General features: G+C 52.5%; 1 protein-coding gene and 1 long non-coding RNA gene across 2 annotated transcripts; both read right to left on the reverse strand.

The window, feature by feature from the left end:
• Positions 1 to 757: 757 nt before the first annotated feature.
• On the reverse strand, positions 758 to 7611 carry LOC144737151 (uncharacterized). The gene is made up of 2 exons (XR_013588893.1): positions 7195 to 7611; positions 758 to 2758 (listed from the first exon to the last, which is right to left on the reverse strand). It is a non-coding gene; the product is annotated as an uncharacterized LOC144737151 (long non-coding RNA).
• LOC144737189 (gap junction alpha-3 protein-like) lies at positions 7293 to 23817 on the reverse strand. Its single transcript, XM_078619910.1, has 4 exons — positions 23422 to 23817; positions 15431 to 15929; positions 8738 to 9008; positions 7293 to 7420 (listed from the first exon to the last, which is right to left on the reverse strand). Exons 2-4 carry the CDS (start codon positions 15887 to 15889, stop codon positions 7293 to 7295), a joined length of 858 nt encoding a protein of 285 aa, XP_078476036.1. The 5' UTR covers positions 15890 to 15929; positions 23422 to 23817.
• Between the last annotated feature and the right edge of the window lie 2194 nt (positions 23818 to 26011).

Here is a 26011-nt window from a genome sequence, read left to right on the forward strand (position 1 = left end):
ATTCCTTGCAAAAGGTATCAGTTTTGTTGCCAGAAAAAGGGGAAACCCCCTATTAGTATATTTTAGTACTGGCAAAGGAGGTCCCATGACGAAAAAGTTTTGAAGTTGAAGAGTTGGGTATTAATCAAGGATGGAATTGATGGATCACTCGGTCAGGTTGCAGGCTACGCTTAAGAAAATGGATACACCAGTAGTGAACCGGTGTGTCGAGGGCAAGTTTTCTGAATGCACACGTGTGACAAGTTGCGAAAAAAACATTTTCAAAGCACTCAAACTATCATCATGTATTGCTAGTAAATGGCTTTAAACATCGAAAAAGTCGGATTGTCTTTTTTTTTGGGAGTGCACGATATTTAAAGATGTGCCATTCACAGAGCCTCATGCCTGATGAGCCTGTTCAGCGTGCTTTTGTGTGCTTTTAGGGAATAACACTTCACAATTGTGGGTTGATTTATTCTAACGATATGGATTTAAACGTTTCGCCAAGCCGATGGAGAAACGTTTGACAACGCGACAATGAAACGAAATGGCGACGCAAACGGCTGTTTGCGCCACCACAATCCCCCTTGACCATTTTTCCTTCCACGCATATACAAACGCCCCCATTACTTGCTGAAAACATCTTAATGAATAGAGGATCGCAGAGCGTGGGCAATTGGTGCAGGCTCGCCCGCTGCCTGGCTCCTTTCCAGGTCGTCTGGTTCATCCACTCCTCGGTCGTTCTCTCTCTTGAAGCGTGGGAGAATATCGTGGCGTGTTACAAGTTGCAATGATTTTATTGTTTTACTTGACGACAGACAGAACGCAGAATGTGTCGTTGATATTTGCTTTGTTGAGATTGGCATTTACGTTATAATTACTTGCGAAACATCGTACCCGGATTGTAAATGTCGTGGGTTTACTCTCCAACACACCCGGTGGTGCTGTACTAGTAACAAATTGGCACCTTCCGTTTCCGCGACGAAATCTAACTCAAAAAAACCTCGTGGATTTATTGACGAATTGGAGCTATCAAACTGATTTTTTTTTGCACAAGTAACCACACCAACATTTTAATGGCAGATAACGTTTTACAGCAAAAAAGTAAGCAGAGCTTCGGCAGGACGTGTCGTGGTTAGAACGACGCGTTACAGATTGAACTGCACTCATCGTGATCGATGCATTAGAGTGAACCACGTTCACAAGGAACGACGCGTTACAGATTGAACTGCACTCATAACGATCGATGCATCAGAGTGAACCACGTTCACAAGAAACGGCGCGTTGCAGAGTGAACACCAGCCACGCGTGAAGCGAGGACTTGCCTCACTCCATTTCGGGGAGTACACGAAGGAAAACGACAAAGCGAAGGAGAAAAGAAAGCAATGGAAGGACCCAAAAAACAGAGGCCTAGTTGGGGAAACGTCAAACGTTGGACCGGAGCAGCTGCCACCCGGAATCGGATTCTTCGTCCTGGAGGAATCCGATGCGCTACGAAGCTTCTTTTCGCCAACGTCTCGACAGGAGGATGACTCCGCAGGTGCCAAGGACGTGAGCTCGTGCCTGAGGATACCGACCGGCCGAGTGGCCCTTGAGGGACAGCCATCGAATCGAGTCACGGGGCAAATCTCCTCTCCTGGAGTTGCTTGGACAAACGCGTGCGAATTGAACTTGGGGGTTTTTTTGCAACCTCCGACATGGCCACTGTGAACCTCCGGACAGAGAGAGAGAGACGCACCCAGTACCGGAACTTGAAACCCAAGCACTTAATTAGCTCTAAACCAGACATTATGAACCTCCCGAGAGAGGGGGGGGAGGGGCGGCGGGCCCCCACGCCAGAGGTCGCAACCGGGTACCCGATACCCGTACCCTACGCGATACACGGCTACCCGTACCCGGCCGGGTACGGGTACCCGTTTGCGACCCTGGTGCGGCCGAGTACGGGTAGGCCGTGAGTCACTGGTGGGTAGGCCGTGAGTCATTGGTGAGTAACCGTTTGTCACTCATTTCGGGTAGGGTACAGGTAGGGAACGGGTACCCGTTTGCGACCCTGGTGCGGCCGGGTACGAGTACGGGTAAGGAATCAAAACCCGTTTGCGACCTCTGCCCCACGCCCAGGATTCAAACCCGGCGTCTGGGCAGTGCTCGACGCGGCCATTGTGAACCCACTGAGAAACAAACAGGCAGCCAGCCTCAGAGGTCTCTAAGCCAGAAGCTCAGCGGTGCTGGCTGTGTCTCCGACACGGCCACTGGACGGGGGGACCCCTTCTTGAAAGCCGATTGCTCAATCGCAGGCTGTCCAACCCCAGCCATTATGGACCACCTGAGACAGAGAGAGAGAGAAACACAGGCACACAGATACCCAGGGCTCAAACCGATGTCTCAGGCCGGTGCCGATTCAACTCAACTCAGTCCCACTCGACGAGACAACAACAAAAACCCACACCCGGGTCTCGAACCTAGGCATCTCGGCGACACGGGGCCATCGTGAAACTTGCGCCGGTCCTTCAAACGGCGAGGTCATCCAAGCGGCTCCTGCCGTTGCTGCTGCCACCGCCGCTGCTGCGGCTGTGGGGGGGCTCCTGAATGTGCATGTGCAGGGGGAAGGGGGGCAGGGGCAGGGGCATCGTGGGGGGCAAGGGCAGCCGGGGGAAGCCAGGCGCCGTGGCTGGGGGCAGCTGCCCGGCGGGGGAGCTCCTCGTCGCTTGCTGAGACATCGTCATCCCCGTGGAAGCGGAGGGCTCGTCCCACAGGGTGTCGAACGTGGAGCGGCCAGTGTCTGTTGGGAGGGGGTCAGGGGTCGGCAGGTCATCAGTAGGAGCTACACTGAACCAAGCTAATTGAGTTTACCACAGAGGTCGCAACCGGGTACCCGATACCCATACCCTACCCGATACCCGGCTACCCGTACCCGGCCGGGTCCGGGTACGGGTGGGCCGTGAGTCACTGGTGAGTAACCGTTTGTCACTCATTTCCCAACGTCTTGTCTCTTCTCACAATTCAAGTTCCTAGAATCAACCCACCCGCGCCTGCAACATAGCTTCATCCCAGAGGTCGCAATCAGGTATCCGATACCCGTACCCTACCCAATACCCGGCTACCCGTACCGGGTACGGGTAAGGAATCAAAACCCGTTAGCGACCTCTGGTTTACCAGAGATCCACAGACCCACAGACTCGCACAGACACACACAGACCCACGCAGAGAACCACACAGACCTACGCAAAGACCCACAGACGCACAAAGACCCACAGACGCGCAGAGACCCACAGACCCACGCAGAGACCCACAGACGCACACAGACCCACAGACACACAAAGGCCCACAGACACAGACCCACAGACACACAAAGACCCACAGACCCGCGCAGAGACCCACAGACACAAAGACTCACAAACACACAGACCCACGCAGAGACCCACAGACACACACCCACAGACACACACAGACCCACAAAGACCCACAGACCCGCGCAGAGACCCACAGACACAAAAAACTCACACTCGCACAGACCCACAGACACACACAGACCCACGCAGAGACCCACAGACACACACAGACCCACACAGACCCACAGACACACACAGACACACACAGACCCACAGACACACACAGACCCACGCAGAGACCCACAGACACACACAGACCCACAGAGACCCACAGACACACACAGACCCACACAGACCCACAGACACACACAGACCCACACAGACCCACAGACACACACAGACCCACGCAGAGACCCACAGACACACACAGACCCACACAGACCCACAGACACACACAGACACACACAGACCCACAGACAGACACACAGACCCGCGCAGAGACCCACAGACACAAAGATCCACAGACCCGCACAGAGACCCACAGACGCACACAGACCCACAGACCCACGCAGCGCCCCACAGAACGCACATAGCCCCACAGACTCGCGAACGGACCCAGAATGGAGATGCCAAGAGACAAAATCGAGGCGGTTCCAAACAGTTTGGGGCCGCTCCGCTAAATGCTTTTCCCTGCGAATTGTATCCGCCCACGCCGCTGCCGGCAGAATGGGCTCCACTCGAGTCACCGCTAGAGGGCGCGCTGGCCTACTCAGCGCCCGTGGGTGGTGCGTGGGTGCGTGGGTTGTGCGTGGGTGGTGCGTGGGTGGTGCGTGGGTGGGTGGTGCGTGGGTGGGTGGTGCGTGGGTGGATGGTGCGTGGGTGGTGAAGGGGTGGTGCGTGAGTGGTGCGTGGGTGGAGCGTGGGTTGTGAAGGGGTGGTGCGTGGGTAGTGAAGGGGTGGTGCGTGAGTGGTGCGTGGGTGGTGCGTGGGTGGTGTGTGGGTGGTGCATGGTGCGTGGGTGGTGAAGGGGTGGTGCGTGGGTGGTGAAGGGGTGGTGCGTGAGTGGTGTGTGGGTGGTGCGTGGGTGGTGCGTGAGTGGTGCGTGGGTGGTGCGTGGGTGGTGCGTGGGTGGTGAAGGGGGGGCGTGGGTGGTGAAGGGGTGGTGCGTGAGTGGTGCGTGGGTGGTGCGTGGGTGGTGCGTGAGTGGTGCGTGGGTGGTGCGTGGGTGGTGCGTGAGTGGTGCGTGGGTGGTGAAGGGGGGTGCGTGGGTGGTGAAGGGGTGGTGCGTGGGTGGTGCGTGGGTGGTGAAGGGGGGTGGTGGGTGGTGAAGGGGTGGTGCGTGAGTGGTGCGTGGGTGGTGCGTGGGTGGTGCGTGAGTGGTGCGTGGGTGGTGCGTGGGTGGTGAAGGGGGGTGCGTGGGTGGTGAAGGGGTGGTGCGTGAGTGGTGCGTGGGTGGTGCGTGGGTGGTGAAGGGGGGTGCGTGGGTGGTGAAGGGGTGGTGCGTGAGTGGTGCGTGGGTGGTGCGTGAGTGGTGCGTGGGTGGTGCGTGGGTGGTGCGTGAGTGGTGCGTGGGTGGTGAAGGGGGGTGCGTGGGTGGTGAAGGGGTGGTGCGTGGGTGGTGCGTGGGTGGTGAAGGGGGGTGGTGGATGGTGCGTGGGTGGTGCGTGGGTGGTGCATGGGTGGTGCGTGGGTGGGTGGTGAAGGGGTGGTGCGTGGGTGGTGCGTGGGTGCGTGGGTGGTGAAGGGGTGGTGCGTGGGTGGTGCGTGGGTGCGTGGGTGGTGAAGGGGTGGTGCGTGGGTGGTGCGAGGGTGATACGTGGTGCGCTAGAGGGCGCGTTGGCCTACTCATCCACACCGGGCCACACGTCTTGGATGAGGTGTCAGGACCCGCACTTTATCCCGCCGCACGCGGACCTGCCGATCGAGTGAGCGAGGTGGGCCCATCGACGCTGCTCGATGGACGGAGGCGCCCAGGAGAGATGGAATCGGAGTGGCTCTCTCTGGCTTCCCAGTTCAGCGTGCCGATAGTTTCACCGCTGGGCACATTTTAACTGAACAGAATACACCAGGCGGTGTCTACACTGGTGGAGCCAGTGGGGGGGGGGGGGTGGCACGTGCCCCCCCCCCCAATGATCCGATCGAAATCCCTATTTTCGATCGGATCATTGGGGTTTATTAGTAATAATTGGGCATTTTGCGACCCCCATTGCCACTGTGTAGCATATTATTACCTGCCAAGGACTCTATGAGATGATAGGACAATAGTCTGAGTCCATAATTGGCAATAAGTAACGGCAAAGCGGTTATAGGTGACTCACAGAATTGTGCGCAGTTGCATTTCCAGAACACGACTTCCCTGAAGGCATCAACACCTCCAGCGAGCGCGATGCCGATCGCACAACGCGGTTCGAATTCGACCCTCGATCGATGGCTGCGCCATCGCCGCACATGCGTCGAATAAAAAGCAAGGGACAAGTCCTTACTTAGCAACAACTGCTTACTTAGCAACAACTCCTCTATCATGTTTCATTGCTGGAGGGGTTGCCCCCCACTACCGAGAAAATCCTGGCTCTGCCATAGGGTGTACACGGATCGCCTGAAACGTCGAGCACTCGCAAATAACGCGACGAGCTGTGAACGAAATTTCGATTTAAAGCTTTCGTGACTGCAGGGATTCATCTTGAACATAAGGCAGACCTGAAACACGGTAGGACAAACACCTCAGACGCTGTCTTTCCGACAGACCTGTTCTTCGCCTGAGGACGGCTGCTTGCGTTGTGGCAGAAACGTCGTGATAATTATTTTATTATGTTTCGATTTAAAGCTTTTGCGACTGCAGGGATTCATCTTCTTGGTTCTTTCGGTAAAGTCACGTAGAAGGGAAATAATAAAATAATAAAAATAAAACATAATAAAATACAATTCTCACGACGTTTCGGCCACAACGCAAGCAGCCGTCGTGAGAATATTTTATTATGTTTTATTTTTATTATTTTATTATTTCCCTTCTACGTGACTTTACCGAAAGAACCAAGAAGAGCTGTGAACGAGCAGCAACAGCTCATCATGTGACAGCCAAACCTCCTATACGACGGCGCTCCAGATGCATTCTGGGTAGTAAAGGGAGCACTGTACGTGAACAATGTCTCTTTGGTTCTTTCGGTAAAGTGACGTATAAAGATAAAATAATAAATTAAATACTAGCATACGACGTTTCGATTGCAACACAAGCAATCATCATCAGGTATGAATGGAATAGAAACACAAATCTAGTATACTTAGAAATGTAATGCAATACAACAGAGAGTCGGGTAACATAACAGTCAACACCCTACCTGGTTGATTACGTTCTTCCTGAGAATGCTAAATTTGAGAGAGAGATAAAACACAGAACCAGAGACATATAGACAGACATATAAGCAGACATATATCACAGAGATACATAGAGAGAGAACAAACATAGGCACACAGAGAAACCACGCCTCTGTGTCGAGGCCTTAAATAGAGGGCGGGGGCGGAGAGAGAGGGAGGGGTTAGAGAAATTAGCATGTCAATGAGTAGCATGGTGAGTGGTACGTCGTATGCTAATATTTAATTTATTATTTTCTCTTTATACGTCACTTTACCGAAAGAACCAAAGAGTAATTCCTGCAGTCACGAAAGCTCCAAATTAAGTGTGAACAATGTCCGCAGGAGGCCATTGTGACGTCGCCAAAGACGCGACCCCTACGTGCAAGGCCACGCCTACCCCGCCACCTCCACGCTAACTGTTACCAATGTTCTCTCCCGAGGACGAAGAGCGTTATAACGAGTCAACGGCGCTATAGGAGGCGGCGACTCCGCGTGGGTAACGCCTGTGACGCGTGTGAGCCGTCGTTCGTCTCACCGAATTCGGACGCAAACATTGTTGGCCAGTCCTGCCGGCGGTACGGTGGAGCCGCCGCGGTGAGGTAGGCCTCATCTTGTCCACCTCCTCCTCCTCGTTCAGCCGTCTCGTCTCCTTCGCGAGCGCTCGCCCACGGAAGGCCCGGAGCCTGCGGGGGCCTGGGTTCGACTCCCGGTTGCTGGGAGCGGTGGTTCTTTGCGGGCGGAGGTGGCGGAGGAGTCTTGTGCTGCTCGGAATAATCGGGGACCTCATAGGTGGGTTCTCGGTAGTTGATGCTGCGCGTGAACGCTTTCCAGCCGAGGTGGTACACCTGTGCAAGTCGACACACGAGAGAAAAGGTGTCCCCCACCCACCACCACTATCCGTGTGTAGCCTTCAACAGACTGCTGGGGCAAGATGCTGTCTCGGTCATGTCAACACGTGAAGGCGAGTGGCCAGTGCCCCACGCTCGGCCACCTTGATAACAAGGCGCTGAAGTTTAGCAGCGATTCGAGATTTGAAGTTTTCGTGACTGCAAGGATCCATACTTGTTGTGTTTTTTCGGTAAAGTCACGTGGGTGAAAATAAAAATTATAGAAATAATAATAGAAATAAAATAATAAATCACGACGTTTCGGAGGCAACACAAGTCTCCGTTATTAATTCTAGATTTGAAGCTTTCGTGACTGCAAGGATTCAAACTCTTTGGGTTTTTTCGGTAAAGTCACGTGGGTGAAAACAATAAAATAAATAAATGAAAACAACTAAATTGAATCACAACGTTTCGGAGGCAACACAAGCCTCCCTCATCAGGTGTAAAAAGTTATTTACAAATCCCGTCATTTATTCACTCCAGCAATTGTGCTGTGGCTGTTCCACCTGAAGACGGAGGCTTGTGTGGCTTCTGAAACGTCGTGATTTAATTGAGTTTTCGATTTAAAGCTTTCGTGACTGCAGGGATTAATCTTCTTGTTTCTTTCGGTAAAGTCACGTAGAAGGGAAGTAATAAAATAATAAAAATAAAACATAATAAAATATAATAAAATAATTATTTTATTATGTTTTATTTTTCTTATTTTATTACTTCCCTTCTACGTGACTTTACCGAAAGAACCAAGAAGTTGTTTTCATTTGTTTTCCCTACGTGACTTTAGCAGCGAATTTTTATTTTATTATAATTTTAGTTTTTTTCGGTAAAGTCACGTAGGTAAAAAATAAAAATAATAAAAGTTAAATCAAAATCACGACGTTTCGGAGGCAACACAGCAGCAGGCATCAGGGTCGGGATCGAACCCACGACCTCCTGCACACCAGGCGAGGTAGTTAACATCTCCTAGCTACCGTGATGATGAGAGAGAGACGCAAACTCCAAATATACAGCAGCAGGCGTCAGGGTCGGGATCGAACCCACGACCTCCTGCAGACCAGGCGAGGTAGTTAACATCTCCTATCCACCACCGCCACCACCACCACCACCACTGCCACCACCGCCACCACCACCACCGCCGCCACCACCGCCGCCACCGCCACCACCACCACCGCCACCACCACCACCACCCATCACCGCTCCTCGCCTCGGCCAAGTTGAGCGCCAGCGAGATCGCCGACACGGCCATCATGAAGACGATGAAGATGTTCTTCTCGGTGGGACGCGACAGGAAGCAGTCGACGGCGTTGGGGCAGGGCCAGCGCTCGCAGCGGTAGAGGGGCCGCAGCAGGAGGCCGTAGAGGCCGTACTGGCCCAGCGAGAAGCACAGCTCCAGGGCGCAGCGCAGAGACACGCACATCACGTAGGTCCTGAGCAGCGCTCCGCGGAGGCGGACGGGAGGAGCCTCCTGCGTGCGAGGGGGGACGGCGGGGGCAGAGTGGGGGGGAGATGGGTGGGTGGTGCGTGGGTGGTGAAGGGGGGTGCGTGGGTGGTGAAGGATGGTGCGTGGGTGGTGAAGGGGGGTGCGTGGGTGGTGAAGGGGGTGCGTGGGTGGTGAAGGGGGGTGCGTTGGTGGTGAAGGGTGGTACGTGGGTGGTGAAGGGGGGTGCGTGGGTGGTGAAGGGGGTGCGTGGGTGGTGAAGGGGTTCGTGGGTGGTGCGTGGGTGGGTGGTGCGTGGGTGGTGCGTGGGTGGTGAAGGGGTGGTGAGTGGTGCGTGGGTGGTGCGTGGGGGTGCGTGGTGCGTGGGTGGTGAAGGGGTGGTGCGTGGGTGGTGCGTGGGTGGTGAAGGGGTGGTGCGTGGGTGGTGAAGGGGTGGTGCGTGAGTGGTGAATGGGTGGTGCGTGGGTGGTGAAGGGGGGTGCGTTGGTGGTGAAGGGTGGTGCGTGGGTGGTGAAGGGGGGTGCGTGGGTGGTGAAGGGGGTGCGTGGGTGGTGAAGGGGTGCGTGGGTGGTGCGTGGGTGGGTGGTGCGTGGGTGGTGCGTGGGTGGTGAAGGGGTGGTGAGTGGTGCGTGGGTGGTGCGTGGGGGTGCGTGGGGGGTGCGTGGTGCGTGGGTGGTGAAGGGGTGGTGCGTGGGTGGTGCGTGGGTGGTGAAGGGGTGGTGTGTGGGTGGTGAAGGGGTGGTGCGTGAGTGGTGAAGGGGTGGTGCGTGAGTGGTGAAGGGGTGGTGCGTGGGTGGTGAAGGGGTGGTGCGTGGGTGGTGAAGGGGTGGTGCGTGGGTGGTGAAGGGGTGGTGCGTGAGTGGTGAAGGGGTGGTGCGTGGGTGGTGAAGGGGTGGTGCGTGAGTGGTGAAGGGGTGGTGCGTGGGTGGTGAAGGGGTGGTGCGTGGGTGGTCTTCCTCCTCTCGTCCTGTGCGCTCTCACAGTGCATCACTCATGAGGGGGGGGAGCAGAGATTCCACTGTTGTTGTTGTTGTTGTTTGTTGTTGTTTGTTGTTGTTGTTGTTTGTTGTTGTTGGTTGTTGTTGGTTGTTAAGGCAAGTACAGAGTGACGGACATAGTCTACAGACCTGTCAGCCGACTGAAAACTAATGTCATTAGAACTGCTTCTTGTGCTTATCCATAACAGGGTTTTTTAATAGGTTAGATCGTGTAAATATATAAATGTGTCGCTAAACCCGCCACCACCCGACACAACCAATTAGTGAGATGTGTCACGGAAACAGAACAGCGCTAATTCGCTGCTAATGCAGCACACCGATGTGTCGGAGAGTCAAACCCACAACATTTACAATCCCATAACAATTGTAAATGTTGATAATTGGTTTTTTACCCTTTTATCTGGCAACAAAACTGACACCTTTTTTTACGAGGAATCATGTTTGCATAGACCACAATACCTGCAGTCATAATGCAAACAAAAAAAACATGACTCTGATCATGTATGCACTGTCCTTGAGTTATGTTTTAAAAAAAAAACAATTATCATATTGTTCTACTGGCAAATGAGGTTTCAATGATGTGAATTGTAAATGTTGTAGTGGGTTTACCCTCCAACACACCACCGGTTAGTGCTGTACTCATAGCGAATTGTCACATTTTCTTGACGTGACAACCTTTCACTATCGATTTAAAGCTTTCGTGACTGCAGGGATTCATCTTCTTGGTTCTTTCGGAAAAGTCACGTAGAAGGGAAATAATAAAATAATAAAAATAAAACATAATAAAATAATTATCACGACGTTTCTGCCACAACGCATGCTAACCCTACTCCCTCCCTTTGATGCTGCTAATCCTGCATAATGCACGGCCATATTATGACTTTGAAACCCCCCCGCCCACCTCCTACGCATTCCACAAGTAGTGACTAATCCCATATCTGCATTTCCCATAAATATGCTAAATTCCTCTTGATATGCAAATTCTTTTGTCAAGGCGCTCTTCCCCCTCCAACCCAGCTTAAATATACGCTCCAAGCCTAGTGGTGTTTCATTCAGACGCTGTCTTTCCGACAGACCTGTTCTTCACCTGAGGACGGCTGCTTGCGTTGTGGCCGAAACGTCGTGAGAATTATTTTTTAATGTTTTATTTTATTTATTTATTTATTTTTATTTCCCTTCTACGTGACTTTACCGAAAGAACCAAGAAGACGAACCTTTCACTAATTGGCTGTGCCCGGTGTTGGCGGCTTCACCGACAGACACATTTGTACATTTTACGCGATCTAACCCAAAGAACCTCTACTGTGGATCAGATTGGTGGCGACAGTCCTGCTGCTGCTACGTGTCCCACCGCATCTCCGATTAGCACGGTTACGCTACGCGAGGTGTCAAAGAAGTTCAGCGTACAACAGCACAAATTCGCGTCGTGTATTTTTAAACGACGAGAGTGTGGCGGTAATGAAGATGAGGATAGCGGAGGGCCATCTGGACTGGGGAGCGGTGGCGCAGCGGTTAGCGCTACGCCGCACTGCGAACCCGGGTTCGATTCCCGCTCACGGCCACCAACGCCGGTGACGATTATCTGAACCGGTCCTGGGCCTCCCCCCCTAGGTCGACTAAGCCTCAAATGAGTACCTGATGCGGTGTGTAAAATATCGTCACATGCCCCAGCAGTCTGCTAATGCTAAACGGGGCAATCTTTGTCTTCGCCAGGAGAGAGAGAGACGGAGATGGATCAGCTACGCCAACATCAGTGACCTCTGAATTATCGATTTGCACCGCGGGTGACCACTTATCGTGGTCTTCCCTCTGTCACGAGGCATCCGCTGTCCTGGTAAATCTGTGAATCATCTTTCGAGGAACTTTATGAGCTCTGGTTATTGTCCGCTGCGTAACGATCTCAATAATCGCAACAGCACGCCGCGCAAGTCAATGGATGTTGCACATAATCTAATCTAATTGTATATTTATAGAGATCGCCTTCGCGCAAGGCGCTTGACATTGCCGACTCAATGATGACAGAATGGAACGATGCAGTCGACTGGGGCGGTATTGAGGAGTGAGTCGCCGCAGCCACCCAGGGGGTGCTCTAGGGAAGGGACGGGAAGGATTGGAGGGGCGAGGGGAGGGAAGAGAATGGACGAGAGATGTACTCCCCACGCTACCACGGCAAGTGTTTTTGGCCGCCATTGTGGCTATGAGATGTTAACTACCTCGCCTGGTGTACAAGAGGTCGTGGGATCGATCCCGACCCTGACACCTGCTGCTATATATTTGGAGTTTGCGTGTCTCTCTCTCTCTCCCATCATCACGGTGGCTAGGAGATGTTAACTACCTCGCCTGGTATACAGGAGGTCGTGGGATCGATCCCGACCTTGACGCCTGTTGTATATTTGGAGTTTGCGTGTCTCTCTCTCCCATTATTATCACGGTGGCTATGAGATGTTAACTACCTCGCCTGGTATATAGGAGGTCGTGGGTTCGATCCCGACCCTGACGCCTGCGGTATTGTTGGAATCTGTGTGTCTCTCTCTCTCTCCCATCATCATCACGGTGGCTAGGAGATGTTAACTACCTCGCATGGTATACAGGAGGTCGTGGGTTCGATCCCGACCCTGACGCCTGCTGTATTGTTGGAGTTTGCGTGTCTCTCTCCCCGTGGTCGCGTGGATTTTTCTCCGGATCCCCCGTTTTTCCCCTCCACATTTAGAGGAGACATCTCGCGGTGTGAGTAGTTGGCTGCTATACAGTACCACGTGGCGACGGTAAGCCACTTCGTTGAGCTATCATTTGGCATAGTCAGGTCGCTTTTGAAAACGAGCTATACAGTTCTGTGGGGCCTTACCTAGTAAATAAAATAGTAACATTTTAGTTTAGCCTACGGAGAATAGGTTTCCCCTTTTTATGGCAACACAACAGGTGTTAACGATTTCGATTTAAAGCTTTTGTGACTGCAGGGATTCATCTTCTTGGTTCTTTCGGTAAAGTCACGTAGAAGGGAAATAATCAAATAATAAAAATAAAACATAATACAATAATTCTCACGACGTTTCGGCCACAACGCAAACAGCCGTCCTCAGGTGAATAACAGGTCTGTCGAGAAGACAGCGTCTGAATGAAGTCTGGGGTGTGGCCGAAACGTCGTGAGAATTGTAATTTATTATGTTTTATTTTTATTATTTTATTATTTCCATTCTACGTGACTTTACCGAAAGAACCAAAAAGAGTCAAATTTTAGTTTAGCCTACGGAGAATAGGTTTTCCCCCACCTCCTCTCCCCTCCCCTGTGCAGTGATGAGTCTATGGTGCAGTGATGAGTCTATGGTGCATTGATGAGTCTATGGTGCAGTGTTGAATCTATGGTGCAGTGTTGAGTCTATGGTGCAGTGTTGAGTCTATGGTGCGGTGATGAGTCTATGGTGCAGTGTTGAGTCTATGGTGCAGTGTTGAGTCTATGGTGCAGTGATGAGTCTATGGTACAGTGTTGAGTCTATGGTGCAGTGATGAGTCTATGGTGCAGTGTTGAGTCTATGGTGCAGTGATGAGTCTATGGTGCAGTGATGAGTCTATGGTGCAGTGATGAGTCTATGGTGCAGTGATGAGTCTATGGTGCAGTGATGAGTCTATGGTGCAGTGATGAGTCTATGGTGCAGTGATGAGTCTATGGTGCAGTGATGAGTCTATGGTACAGTGTTGAGTCTATGGTGCAGTGATGAGTCTATGGTGCAGTGTTGAGTCTATGGTGCAGTGTTGAGTCTATGGTGCAGTGATGAGTCTATGGTGCAGTGTTGAATCTATGGTGCAGTGTTGAGTCTATGGTGCAGTGTTGAGTCTATGGTGCGGTGATGAGTCTATGGTGCAGTGTTGAGTCTATGGTGCAGTGTTGAGTCTATGGTGCAGTGATGAGTCTATGGTACAGTGTTGAGTCTATGGTGCAGTGATGAGTCTATGGTGCAGTGATGAGTCTATGGTGCAGTGATGAGTCTATGGTGCAGTGTTGAGTCTATGGTGCAGTGTTGAGTCTATGGTGCAGTGATGAGTCTATGGTGCAGTGATGAGTCTATGGTGCAGTGATGAGTCTATGGTACAGTGTTGAGTCTATGGTGCAGTGATGAGTCTATGGTGCAGTGATGAGTCTATGGTACAGTGTTGAGTCTATGGTGCAGTGATGAGTCTATGGTGCAGTGATGAGTCTATGGTGCAGTGATGAGTCTATGGTACAGTGATGAGTCTATGGTGCAGTGTTGAGTCTATGGTGCAGTGTTGAGTCTATGGTGCAGTGTTGAGTCTATGGTGCAGTGATGAGTCTATGGTGCAGTGATGAGTCTATGGTGCAGTGATGAGTCTATGGTGCAGTGTTGAGTCTATGGTGCAGTGATGAGTCTATGGTGCAGTGATGAGTCTATGGTGCAGTGTTGAGTCTATGGTGCAGTGATGAGTCCATGGTGCAGTGTTGAGTCTATGGTGCGGTGATGAGTCTATGGTGCAGTGTTGAGTCTATGGTGCAGTGTTGAGTCTATGGTGCAGTGATGAGTCTATGGTACAGTGTTGAGTCTATGGTGCAGTGATGAGTCTATGGTGCAGTGATGAGTCTATGGTGCAGTGATGAGTCTATGGTGCAGTGTTGAGTCTATGGTGCAGTGTTGAGTCTATGGTGCAGTGATGAGTCTATGGTGCAGTGATGAGTCTATGGTGCAGTGATGAGTCTATGGTACAGTGTTGAGTCTATGGTGCAGTGATGAGTCTATGGTGCAGTGATGAGTCTATGGTACAGTGTTGAGTCTATGGTGCAGTGATGAGTCTATGGTGCAGTGATGAGTCTATGGTGCAGTGATGAGTCTATGGTACAGTGATGAGTCTATGGTGCAGTGTTGAGTCTATGGTGCAGTGTTGAGTCTATGGTGCAGTGTTGAGTCTATGGTGCAGTGATGAATCTATGGTGCAGTGATGAGTCTATGGTGCAGTGTTGAGTCTATGGTGCAGTGTTGAGTCTATGGTGCAGTGTTGAGTCTATGGTGCAGTGATGAATCTATGGTGCAGTGATGAGTCTATGGTGCAGTGTTGAGTCTATGGTGCAGTGATGAGTCTATGGTGCAGTGTTGAGTCTATGGTGCAGTGTTGAGTCTATGGTGCAGTGATGAGTCTATTGTGCAGTGTTGAGTCTATGGTGCAGTGATGAGTCTATGGTGCAGTGATGAGTCTATGGTGCAGTGTTGAGTCTATGGTGCAGTGATGAGTCTATGGTGCAGTGTTGAGTCTATGGTGCAGTGTTGAGTCTATGGTGCAGTGATGAGTCTATTGTGAAGACTCAACACTGCACCATAGACTGTTTGTTGCTGTCCTTCCCCCACACCTCCGATGAGCACGGTTGGCTACGTACGATGGTGCCATAGAAGTTCAACACACGCAACATAATAACATCATCACCACCACCACCATCACCACCCCCACCTCCTCTCCCCTTCCCTCGTCCTTGCCGTCCTCTCCGCCTTCGACCGCCGCCCCTGCCGAGTCCGCGGCCCTCCCCTCGGCGGCCCCTCTCGTCCTCCCCTCGGCGGCGGCGGCGGCGGCGGCCCTCGCTCGCTTCTCCCTCCTGCGCGCGACCGCCCGCGCGCCGTGCAGCACGTGGCCGAGGTATGCGAGCGACGGCGTCGACACGAAGACGATCTGGAGCACCCAGAGGCGCACGTGGGACACGGGGAAGGCGGCGTCGTAGCAGACGTTCTCGCAGCCCGGCTGCAGCGTGTTGCAGTGGAAGTCGGACTGCTCGTCGCCCCACACGCTCTCGGCGGCCGTGCCCAGCACGAGCATGCGGAAGACGAACAGCACCGTGAGCCACACCTTGCCCAGCGCCGTCGAGTGCTCGTGCGCCTGCTCCAGCACGCCTCCCAGCATGCTCCAGTCGCCCATTGTGACGTCAGAGGCAGGGGCAGGGGCGGGCTAAAGGGGACTGGGGTAGACGGATGGGGAGGTAGCGGGTGGGAGATGGGCGTGGAGAGATGGGGAGATGTTCATGGGGGAAATGGTAATGGGGAGATGGTAATGGGGAAATGATAAACAAAGAGATGATCTTCTTGGTTCTTTCGGTAAAGTCACGTAGAAGGGAAATAATAAAATAATACATTAATTCTATACAATTCTCACGAAGTTTCGGCCACAACGCAAGCAGCCGTCCTCAGGTGAAGAACAGGTATGTCGGAAAGACAGCGTCTGAATGAGCACCACAATGGGAAGATGAAATAGACAGATGATAATGGGAAGATTGAATAGATGGTAATGAGAAGATGAAATAGATGATAATGTGAAGATTGAATAGATGTTAATGGGAAGATGATATAGAGAGATGGTAATGAGAAGATGAAATAGATGATAATGGGAAGAATGTTCATGGGAGAGATGATAATGGGAGGTGGTGAGGATTCGAGGGGATTTGTAAGGGGAAGGGCAGTAGCAGCAGGAGAGAGGGAGGAGGGGGACGTGGAGACCACGGGAGGGAGAGAGGAGAGAGAGTTCAGATGAAGCAGATGGGTCGGTGGGTGGTTGGGTGGGTGGATGAGTGGCTGGGTGAGTGGACGATTGGGTGGGTGGTTAGATGGGTGGACGATTAGGTGGGTGGATGATTGGGTGGTTCGGTGGGTGGTTGGGAGGATGAGTGGCTGGGTGAGTGGACGATTGGGTGGGTGGTTAGATGGGTGGACGATGGGGTGGGTGGATGATTGGGTGGGTCGGTGGGTGGTTGGGTGGGTGGATGAGTGGCTGGGTGAGTGGACGATTGGGTGAGTGGTTAGATGGGTGGACGATTGGGTGGGTGGATGATTGGGTGGGTCGGTGGGTGGTTGGGTGGATGAGTGGATGAGTGGCTGGGTGAGTGGACGATTGGGTGGGTGGTTAGATGGGTGGACGATGGGGTGGGTGGATGATTGGGTGGGTCGGTGGGTGGTTGGGTGGGTGGGTGTATGAGTGGCTGGGTGAGTGGACGATTGGGTAGGTGGTTAGATGGGTGGACGATGGGGTGGGTGGATGATTGGGTGGGTCGGTGGGTGGTTGGGTGGGTGGGTGGGTGGATGAGTGGGTGGGTGAATGGACGATTGGGTGGGTGGTTAGATGGGTGGATGATGGGGTGGGTCGGTGGGTGGTTGGGTGGATGAGTGGATGAGTGGCTGGGTGAGTGGACGATTGGGTGGGTGGCTAGATGGGTTGACGATTGGGTGGATGGATGATTGGGTGGGTCGGTGGGTGGTTGGGTGGATGAGTGGATGAGTAGCTGGGTGAGTGGACGATTGGGTGGGTGGTTAGATGGGTGGACGATTGGGTGGAGGGATGATTGGGTGGGTCGGTGGGTGGTTGAGTGAGTGGATGGATGTCAGATTGCGTGTGTGGATGTTTGGGGAGTGGTGGTGCAACAGTTAGCGCTACGCTGCGTTACGAACCCAGTGGCGCGGGTTCGATTCCCACTTACGGCCAACACCAATGACGATTATCTGAACCGGTCCTGGTCCTCCTCTAGGTCGACTGAGCCTGAAATGAGTACCTGCTGCGGTGCATAAACATCGCCACTGGGGATACAAAGGCGGTCGGGCGTGTTGCTGGCCACCCACCCCCTCGTGTGCCGTGCCGGCATTCATAGGTGCTCCTACGTTTCCCTAACAGCACTTGCCCCAACAATCTGTGAACGCTACACGTCGAGATCGAGTGTGTGGGCGAGTGTATGTGTGAGTACGCGAGCCAGTGAGTATGTGAATTCCATAGTAATTACAGAGTGAATTGGTAAGCAAGTGGTGGGGTGAGTGGGTGGGTGGGTAGGTGAGTGGGTGTGTGGGTGGGTGGATGAGTGTGTGGGTGGGTGAGTGTATGGGTGAGTGGGTGGGTGGGCGAGTGGGTGGGTGGGTGGGTGAGTGAGTGGGTGAGTGAGTGGGTGGATGAGTGTGTAGATGAGTGTGTGGGTGAGTGTGTGGGTGAGTGGGTGAGTGTGTGGGTGAGTGGGTGGGTGGGTGGGTGAGTGGGTGGGTGGATGAGTGAGTGGGTGAGTGAGTGGGCACGTGATTCGGTGGGTGAGTAGATGAGTGGATGAGTGAGTGGGTGAGTGGATGAGTGGATGAGTGAGTGTGCGAGCGATTGTATAGGGTAGTTGCGAGGCTATCCACGAGTTGAGTGAGTAACTTGAATTGAGTGCTGCCCTTCACAGAATGAGTGGCTGAGAATGTGAATGATTGAGTGCGCTCCTCTACACGAGAATGAATGAGTGGACGGGTGAATGAGTGGGATTCTTGAATGACTTGCAATCAGCGTGTGAGCTCCGTAGTAAAACAACAACTTTGAATGCTGCATTGTAGACACCACTCACGATTATCTACTTGTATCGTGCATTGGGCTATTGCCCGATACGTCGCTTTTGTATGCTAAGGCTATACACACAGCGTCGTTGTTGTTGTTACAGGGACTCTTCTACTTAAGAACATTCGACTTACGAACTTACAGAGATTCGAACAAACCTGTCCCCGTATGTCCAGTTGTCTGTTCGGAACAAGAGTCGTAAGTTCAACCACCGCGCAATAGATGGCGGTGGTGGCATCTACATCTGCAGAACGTGAAGAACCAGTGGCATCTACATCTGCAGAACGTGAAGAACCAGTGGCATCTACATCTGCAGAACATGAAGAGCCAGTGGCATCTACATCTGCAGAACATGAAGAACCAGTGGCATCTACATCTGCAGAACATGAAGAGCCAGTGCCATCTACATCTGCAGAACGTGAAGAACCAGTGGCATCTACATCTGCAGAACATGAAGAACCAGTGGCATCTACATCTGCAGAACATGAAGAACCAGTGGCATCTACATCTGCAGAACATGAAGAACCAGTGGCATCTACATCTGCAGAACATGAAGAGCCAGTGCCATCTACATCTGCAGAACATGAAGAACCAGTGGCATCTACATCTGCAGAACATGAAGAACCAGTGGCATCTACATCTGCAGAACGTGAAGAACCAGTGGCATCTACATCTGCAGAACATGAAGAGCCAGTGCCATCTACATCTGCAGAACATGAAGAACCAGTGGCATCTACATCTGCAGAACATGAAGAGCCAGTGCCATCTACATCTGCAGAACATGAAGAGCCAGTGGCATCTACATCTACAGAACGTGAAGAACCAGTGGCATCTACATCTGCAGAACGTGAAGAGCCAGTGGCATCTACATCTACAGAACGTGAAGAACCAGTGGCATCTACATCTGCAGAACGTGAAGAGCCAGTGGCATCTACATCTGCAGAACGTGAAGAACCAGTGGCATCTACATCTACAGAACGTGAAGAACCAATGGCATCTACATCTGCAGAACGTGAAAAACCAGTGGCATCTACATCTGCAGAACGTGAAGAACCAGTGGCATCTACATCTGCAGAACATGAAGAACCAGTGGCATCTACATCTGCAGAACGTGAAGAACCAATGGCATCTACATCTGCAGAACGTGAAAAACCAGTGGCATCTACATCTGCAGAACGTGAAGAACCAGTGGCATCTACATCTGCAGAACGTGAAGAACCAATGGCATCTACATCTGCAGAACGTGAAGAACCAGTGGCATCTACATCTGCAGAACGTGAAAAACCAGTGGCATCTACATCTGCAGAACGTGAAGAACCAGTGGCATCTACATCTGCAGAACATGAAAAACCAGTGGCATCTACATCTGCAGAACGTGAAGAACCAATGGCATCTACATCTGCAGAACGTGAAGAACCAGTGGCATCTACATCTGCAGAACATGAAAAACCAGTGGCATCTACATCTGCAGAACGTGAAGAACCAATGGCATCTACATCTGCAGAACGTGAAAAACCAGTGGCATCTACATCTGCAGAACGTGAAGAACCAGTGGCATCTACATCTGCAGAACATGAAGAACCAGTGGCATCTACATCTGCAGAACGTGAAGAACCAGTGGCATCTACATCTGCAGAACATGAAAAACCAGTGGCATCTACATCTGCAGAACGTGAAGAACCAATGGGATCTACATCTGCAGAACGTGAAAAACCAGTGGCATCTACATCTGCAGAACGTGAAGAACCAATGGCATCTACATCTGCAGAACGTGAAGAACCAGTGGCATCTACATCTGCAGAGCATGAAAAACCAGTGGCATCTACATCTGCAGAACGTGAAGAACCAATGGCATCTACATCTGCAGAACGTGAAAAACCAGTGGCATCTACATCTGCAGAGCATGAAAAACCAGTGGCATCTACATCTGCAGAACATGAAAAACCAGTGGCATCTACATCTGCAGAACATGAAAAACCAGTGGCATCTACATCTGCAGAACGTGAAGAGCCAGTGGCATCTACATCTGCAGAACGTGAAGAACCAGTGGCATCTACATCTGCAGAACGTGAAGAACCAGTGGCATCTACATCTGCAGAACGTGAAGAGCCAGTGGCATCTACATCTGCAGAACGTGAAGAGCCAGTGGCATCTACATCTGCAGAACATGAAAAACCAGTGGCATCTACATCTGAGATATAGACATACATAGAGATACATAAAGATACATAGAGACTCATCGGGACTAATATAGATCAGATTCCGAATATTTATACTGGAGGAATCCGATGAGCTATAAATCTCTGTCACAGACGGCAGATCAGAACGTCACAAAATCAAACAGTACAAAAACCAGACACGATAAATTATAGGCAAGGTAAAGACATCACTTTAAAAACACATATAAAACTAAACTCTAGATTTACTTTTGTATGTTACGAGGGTGATGCCGACTGAGCCAACTGGCTTCTTTGACAACAGCGACCTGCGGGCTAAGTTCGCCCCGAGGCCCCGGCCAGCCGACTCAACAAATGTAACTGAGAAGTCATCTCTTGAGTGGAGTGAGTGGGTGGAGTGAGTGAGTGGAGTGAGTGGGGTGAGTGGAGTGATTGGAGTGAGTGAGTGGGGTGAGTGGAGTGAGTGAGTGGAGTGAGTGGGGTTAGTGAGTGGGGTGAGTGAGTGGAGGGAGTAGAGTGGGGTGAGTGAGTGAGTGAGTGGGGTGAGTGAGTGGGGTGAGTGAGTGGAATGAGTGAGTGGGGTGAGTGAGTGAGTGAGTGGAGTGAGTGGAGTGGAGTGAGTGGGGTGAGTGAGTGGGGTGAGTGAGTGGAGTGAGTGGGGTGGGTGAGTGGGGTGAGTGAGTGGGGTGGGTGAGTGGAGTGAGTGGGGTGGGTGAGTGGGGTGAGTGAGTGGGGTGAGTGAGTGAGTGGGGTGAGTGGAGGGAGTAGAGTGGGGTGAGTGAGTGAGTGAGTGAGTGAGTGGGGTGAGTGAGTGGGGTGAGTGAGTGGAATGAGTGAGTGGGGTGAGTGAGTGGGGTGAGTGAGTGGAGTGAGTGGGGTGGAGTGAGTGGGGTGAGTGAGTGGGGTGAGTGAGTGGAGTGAGTGGGGTGGGTGAGTGGAGTGAGTGGGGTGGGTGAGTGGGGTGAGTGAGTGGGGTGAGTGAGTGAGTGAGTGGGGTGAGTGGAGGGAGTAGAGTGGGGTGAGTGAGTGAGTGGAGTTAGTGAGTGGGGTGAGTGGAGTGAGTGAGTGAGTGGAGTGAGTGAGTGGAGTGAGTGAGTGAGTGGAGTGAGTGGAGTGAGTGTGGTGAGTGAGTGGGGTGAGTGAGTGTAGTGAGTGGAGTGAGTGAGTGTAGTGAGTGGAGTGAGTGAGTGGGGTGAGTGAGTGGGGTGAGTGAGTGGAGTGAGTGAGTGGGGTGAGTGAGTGGAATGAATGAGTGGGGTGAGTGAGTGAGTGAGTGAGTGAGTGGAGTGAGTGGAGTGGAGTGAGTGAGTGAGTGAGTGGAGTGAGTGGAGTGGGGTGAGTGAGTGAGTGAGTGAGTGGGGTGAGTGAGTGGAGTGAGTGGAGTGAGTGGAGTGAGTGGAGTGAGTGAGTGGGGTGAGTGGAGTGGGGTGAGTGAGTGAGTGAGTGGGGTGAGTGGGTGGGGTGAGTGGAGTGAGTGGGGTGAGTGGAGTGAGTGGGGTGAGTGAGTTGAGGTGAGTGGAGTGAGTGAGTGGAGTGAGTGGAGTGAGTGGGGTGAGTGAGTGGAGTGGGGTGAGTGAGTTGGGTGAGTGAGTGGGGTGAGTGAGTTGGGTCAGTGAGTGGGGTGAGTGAGTGAGTGAGTGGAGTGAGTGGAGTGGAGTGAGTGGGGTGAGTGAGTGGGGTGAGTGAGTGAGTGAGTGGAGTGAGTGGAGTGAGTGAGTGGGGTGAGTGGAGTGAGTGGGGTGAGTGGAGTGAGTGGGGTGAGTGAGTTGAGGTGAGTGGAGTGAGTGAGTGGAGTGAGTGGGGTTAGTGAGTGGAGTGAGTGGGGTGAGTGAGTGGAGTGGGGTGAGTGAGTTGGTGAGTGAGTGAGTGAGTGAGTGAGTGGAGTGAGTGGGGTGATTGAGTGGAGTGGGGTGAGTGAGTGGAGTGGAGTGAGTGAGTGGGGTGAGTGGGGTGAGTAAGTGGGGTGAGTGAGTGAGTGAGTGGAGTGAGTGAGTGGGGTGAGTGGGGTGAGTAAGTGGGATGAGTGAGTGAGTGAGTGGAGTGAGTGAGTGAGTGAGTGGAGTGAGTGAGTGAGTGAGTGGAGTGAGTGAGTGGGGTGAGTGGAGTGAGTGAGTGGAGTGAGTGAGTGGAGTGAGTGGGATGAGTGAGTGGGATGAGTGAGTGGGATGAGTGAGTGGGATGAGTGAGTGGGATGAGTGAGTGGGATGAGTGAGTGGGATGAGTTAGTGGGATGAGTGAGTGGGATGAGTGAGTGGGATGAGTGAGTGGGATGAGTGAGTGGGATGAGTGAGTGGGATGAGTGAGTGGGATGAGTGAGTGGGATGAGTGAGTGGGATGAGTGAGTGGGATGAGTGAGTGGGATGAGTGAGTGGGATGAGTGAGTGAGATGAGTGAGTGGAGTGAGTGAGTGAGTGGAGTGGGTGAGTGAGTGAGTGGAGTGGGTGAGTGAGTGAGTGAGTGAGTGGGGTGAGTGAGTGAGTGAGTGGAGTGGGTGAGTGAGTGAGTGAGTGGGGTGAGTGGAGTGGAGGGAGGCTGCGGGAAATCCTCGCAGCGAAACCTCCACACGTTTTGAAACCCCTCGTCGGAATCGACACATCGAGAGAGAGGAGAGAGAGAGATGAGTTTTGTGTCTACGAAGAAAGTAGCACAGATTGATTTTGTTGAACAACGGGAAAACACGTAAACTCTTTCGTTTAAACATAAAGCAAAGCATCGGGAAAAAAACCAAAAAAACGAAATGATGAACGAAGCAAAGTGCCGACTAAACGGAGCATCTTCTTGATTCCTCTGATGATAAAACAGACAGAGGAGATGGGAGAGAGGGGAGAGATAGAAAAGAGAGAAACTCATCCAACACGACGAACAGGCCACGGTCTTTCTCGACAAACTACCAACTCACTTGGCGGTGTGTGGGAGCCTCTCCCGACTTACCTGTCCGCTCGTCCGTCTCCTCGACTCCCAAAATCGTAGCCCCCCTTCACTGGTAACTACGCCAGCTTCAGGGCACGTAAATCTCTTAGCAGGACCACCACCACCACCACGGATCTACTCTCTGCCAACGCCACAAATCTTCCTCCCATTGCCAATCGCGTCCGGTCACGAATCCTGGGACATTTTTGTTGGTTTTGTTTTGAAAAAATAAAAAGTATTTTTGTTCACAAACCACACAGAGAGACGTTTGACACACACACAGAGAGAGAGATACAAATACAAATTGACAACGCACTTATTTAAGTGAGGATGGCGGGCGGGCGGGGTGGGGAAGGCGTTGTTATCCTATAGGAGAGTCCCACATATTGTGGTTTGGTTGGTGGTGGTTGGTGGTGGTGGTTGTGGTTGGTGGTTGGTTGTGGTTCTGCTCGGTTTTTGGCCGTGACAAACCCGTGGCTTCCACCCCACCCCTCCACCACCACCACCACCCCTCCACCACCACGCCCACAGACACACACACACAAAAAAGTGTCCGTGCTGATTCCTCTGTTGCGAACAGCAGGTGCGACTTCTTCTTAAATAGATGCCGCTGCTGCTGCTGCTGCCTCTGTGTATTTGTGGGAGGTGATGGGAGGGGGTGGAAGACAATGATGTCCCCATCCCCCCAACTCGCGTCGCCTCTGCGCTGTCACCTCTTCTCGCTCGCTTCGCTGGGTCTCTGCCGTGCCTTTAAAAAGAGCGTGACCTGCGGTAACGTGGCCTGCCGTAGCGTGGTGTCGGTGCGTGGTTGGGAGCGGGGGGGGGGGGTTGAACTGGCTAACATTAGAACGGTGCACGTGTGTGGCGTGTGTAGTGTGGTGTGTGGGGTGTGTGGTGTGTGAGTGAGTGTTGTGTGTTTTTTAGGTGGTGTGGGTGAGTGGTGTGTGAGTGGTGTGTAGTGTGGTGTGTGAGTGAGTGTTGTGTGTGTGAGTGGGGTGTGTGAGTGGTGTGTGAGTGGTGCGTGTGGTGTGTGAGTGAGTGTTGTGTGTGTGTGAGTGGGGTGTGTAGTGTGGTGTGAGTGGTGTTGGTGTGTGAGTGGTGTGTAGTGTGGTGTGTGTGGTGTGTGAGTGGTGTGGGCGTGGTGTGTGTGTGGTTTGTGTGTGTGGTGTGTGTGGTGTGTGTGGTGTGAGTGAGTGTGTGGTGTGTGTGGTGTGTGAGTGGTGTGTGTGTGAGTGGTGTGTGTGTGTGGTGTGAGTGAGTGTGTGGTGTGAGTGTGGTGTGTAGTGTGGTGTGTGGTGTGTGAGTGGTGTGTGTATGGTGTGAGTGGTGTGAGTGTTGTGTGTGTGGGGGGTGTGTGCGTGGTGAGTGAGTGGTGTGTGTATGGTGTGGGTGTGAGTGAGTGTTGTGTGTGTGAGTGGTGTGTGTGGGATGTGTAGTGTGGTGTGTGAGTGGTGAGTGAGTGGTGTGTGTGTGTGGGGGGGGGTGTGTGAGTGAGTGTTGTGTGTGTCAGTGGTGTGTGTGGGATGTGTAGGGTGGTGTGTGAGTGGTGAGTGAGTGGTGTGTGTGTGTGTGGGGGGCGTGTGTGTGTGAGTGGTGTGTGTGTGGGGTGTGTAGTGTGGTGTGTGTGGGGTGTGTGAGTGGTGTGTGAGTGGTGTGGGTGTGAGTGAGTGTTGTGTGTGTGAGTGGTGTGTGTGGGATGTGTAGTGTGGTGTGTGAGTGGTGAGTGAGTGGTGTGTGTGTGTGTGTGGGGGGGGTGTGTGAGTGAGTGGTGTGTGTGTGTGTGAGTGGTGTGTGAGTGGTGTGTGAGTGGTGTGTGGGTGGTGTGTGTGAGTGGTGTGTGTGGGGTGTGTGAGTGAGTGGTGAGTGGTGTGTGAGTGGTGTGTGAGTGGTGTGTGTGAGTGGTGTGTGAGTGGTGTGTGTGAGTGGTGTGTGAGTGGTGTGAGTGGTGTGAGTGGTGTGTGTGGGGTGTGTGAGTGAGTGGTGTGTGGTTTGTGAGTGGTGTGTGTGAGTGGTGTGTGTGTGGAGTGTGTGTGTGAGTGGTGTGTGAGTGGTGTGTGAGTGGTGTGTGTATGTGGTGTGTGAGTGGTGTGTGTGTGTGATGTGTGTGTGGTGTGTGTGTGCTGTGTGTGAGTGGTGTGTGTGAGTGGTGTGTGTGTGGGTGTGTGGTGTGTGAGTGGTGTGAGTGGTGTGTGAGTGGTGTGTGTATGTGGTGTGTGTGGTGTGGTGTGAGTGGTGTGAGCGGTGTGTGTGGGGTGTGTATTAGTGTTGTGTGTGTATTAGTGTGGTGTGTGTGTGTGTGCTGCGTGTGTGTGAGTGGTTACGATAGGTCCTCGCTAACAGCACTTGCCCCAACAGTCTCTTCAGGCCGTAGGGGACCCGAGTTCGATTCCCGCTCACGGCGACCAACACCAGTGACGATTATCTGAACCGGTCCTGAGCCACCCCGAGTTAGACTCGACTTCAAATGAGTGCGGTGCCTGTAGAATATGGTGTTATAAATGGGCCCTAAATAAAAAATAAAACACGTAAATATTAAAACACACTTGCTTAACTTGCACAGTAAAGTAATTGTATTTTTGCATTTGCTATACGGCCAGATAATACGACAAAT

Source organism: Lampetra planeri, chromosome 65, assembly GCF_965212315.1.
Source record: "Lampetra planeri chromosome 65, kcLamPlan1.2.h2, whole genome shotgun sequence".
Classification (NCBI taxonomy): Eukaryota; Metazoa; Chordata; class Hyperoartia; order Petromyzontiformes; family Petromyzontidae; genus Lampetra; species Lampetra planeri.

What these genes read in the sequence shown, in the direction of transcription:
- LOC144737189 (XM_078619910.1), bottom strand. Translation starts at nt 15,889, where the DNA reads ATGGGCGACTGGAGCATGCTGGGAGGCGTGCTGGAGCAGGCGCACGAG. An exon ending in ACGAGGGAAGGGGAGAGGAG is followed by an intron (nt 9,009 to 15,430) that starts GTGGGGGTGGTG and finishes CCTCGCACGCAG; the next exon opens with GAGGCTCCTCCCGTCCGCCT. An exon ending in CTTGGCCGAGGCGAGGAGCG is followed by an intron (nt 7,421 to 8,737) that starts GTGATGGGTGGT and finishes TATTCCGAGCAG; the next exon opens with CACAAGACTCCTCCGCCACC.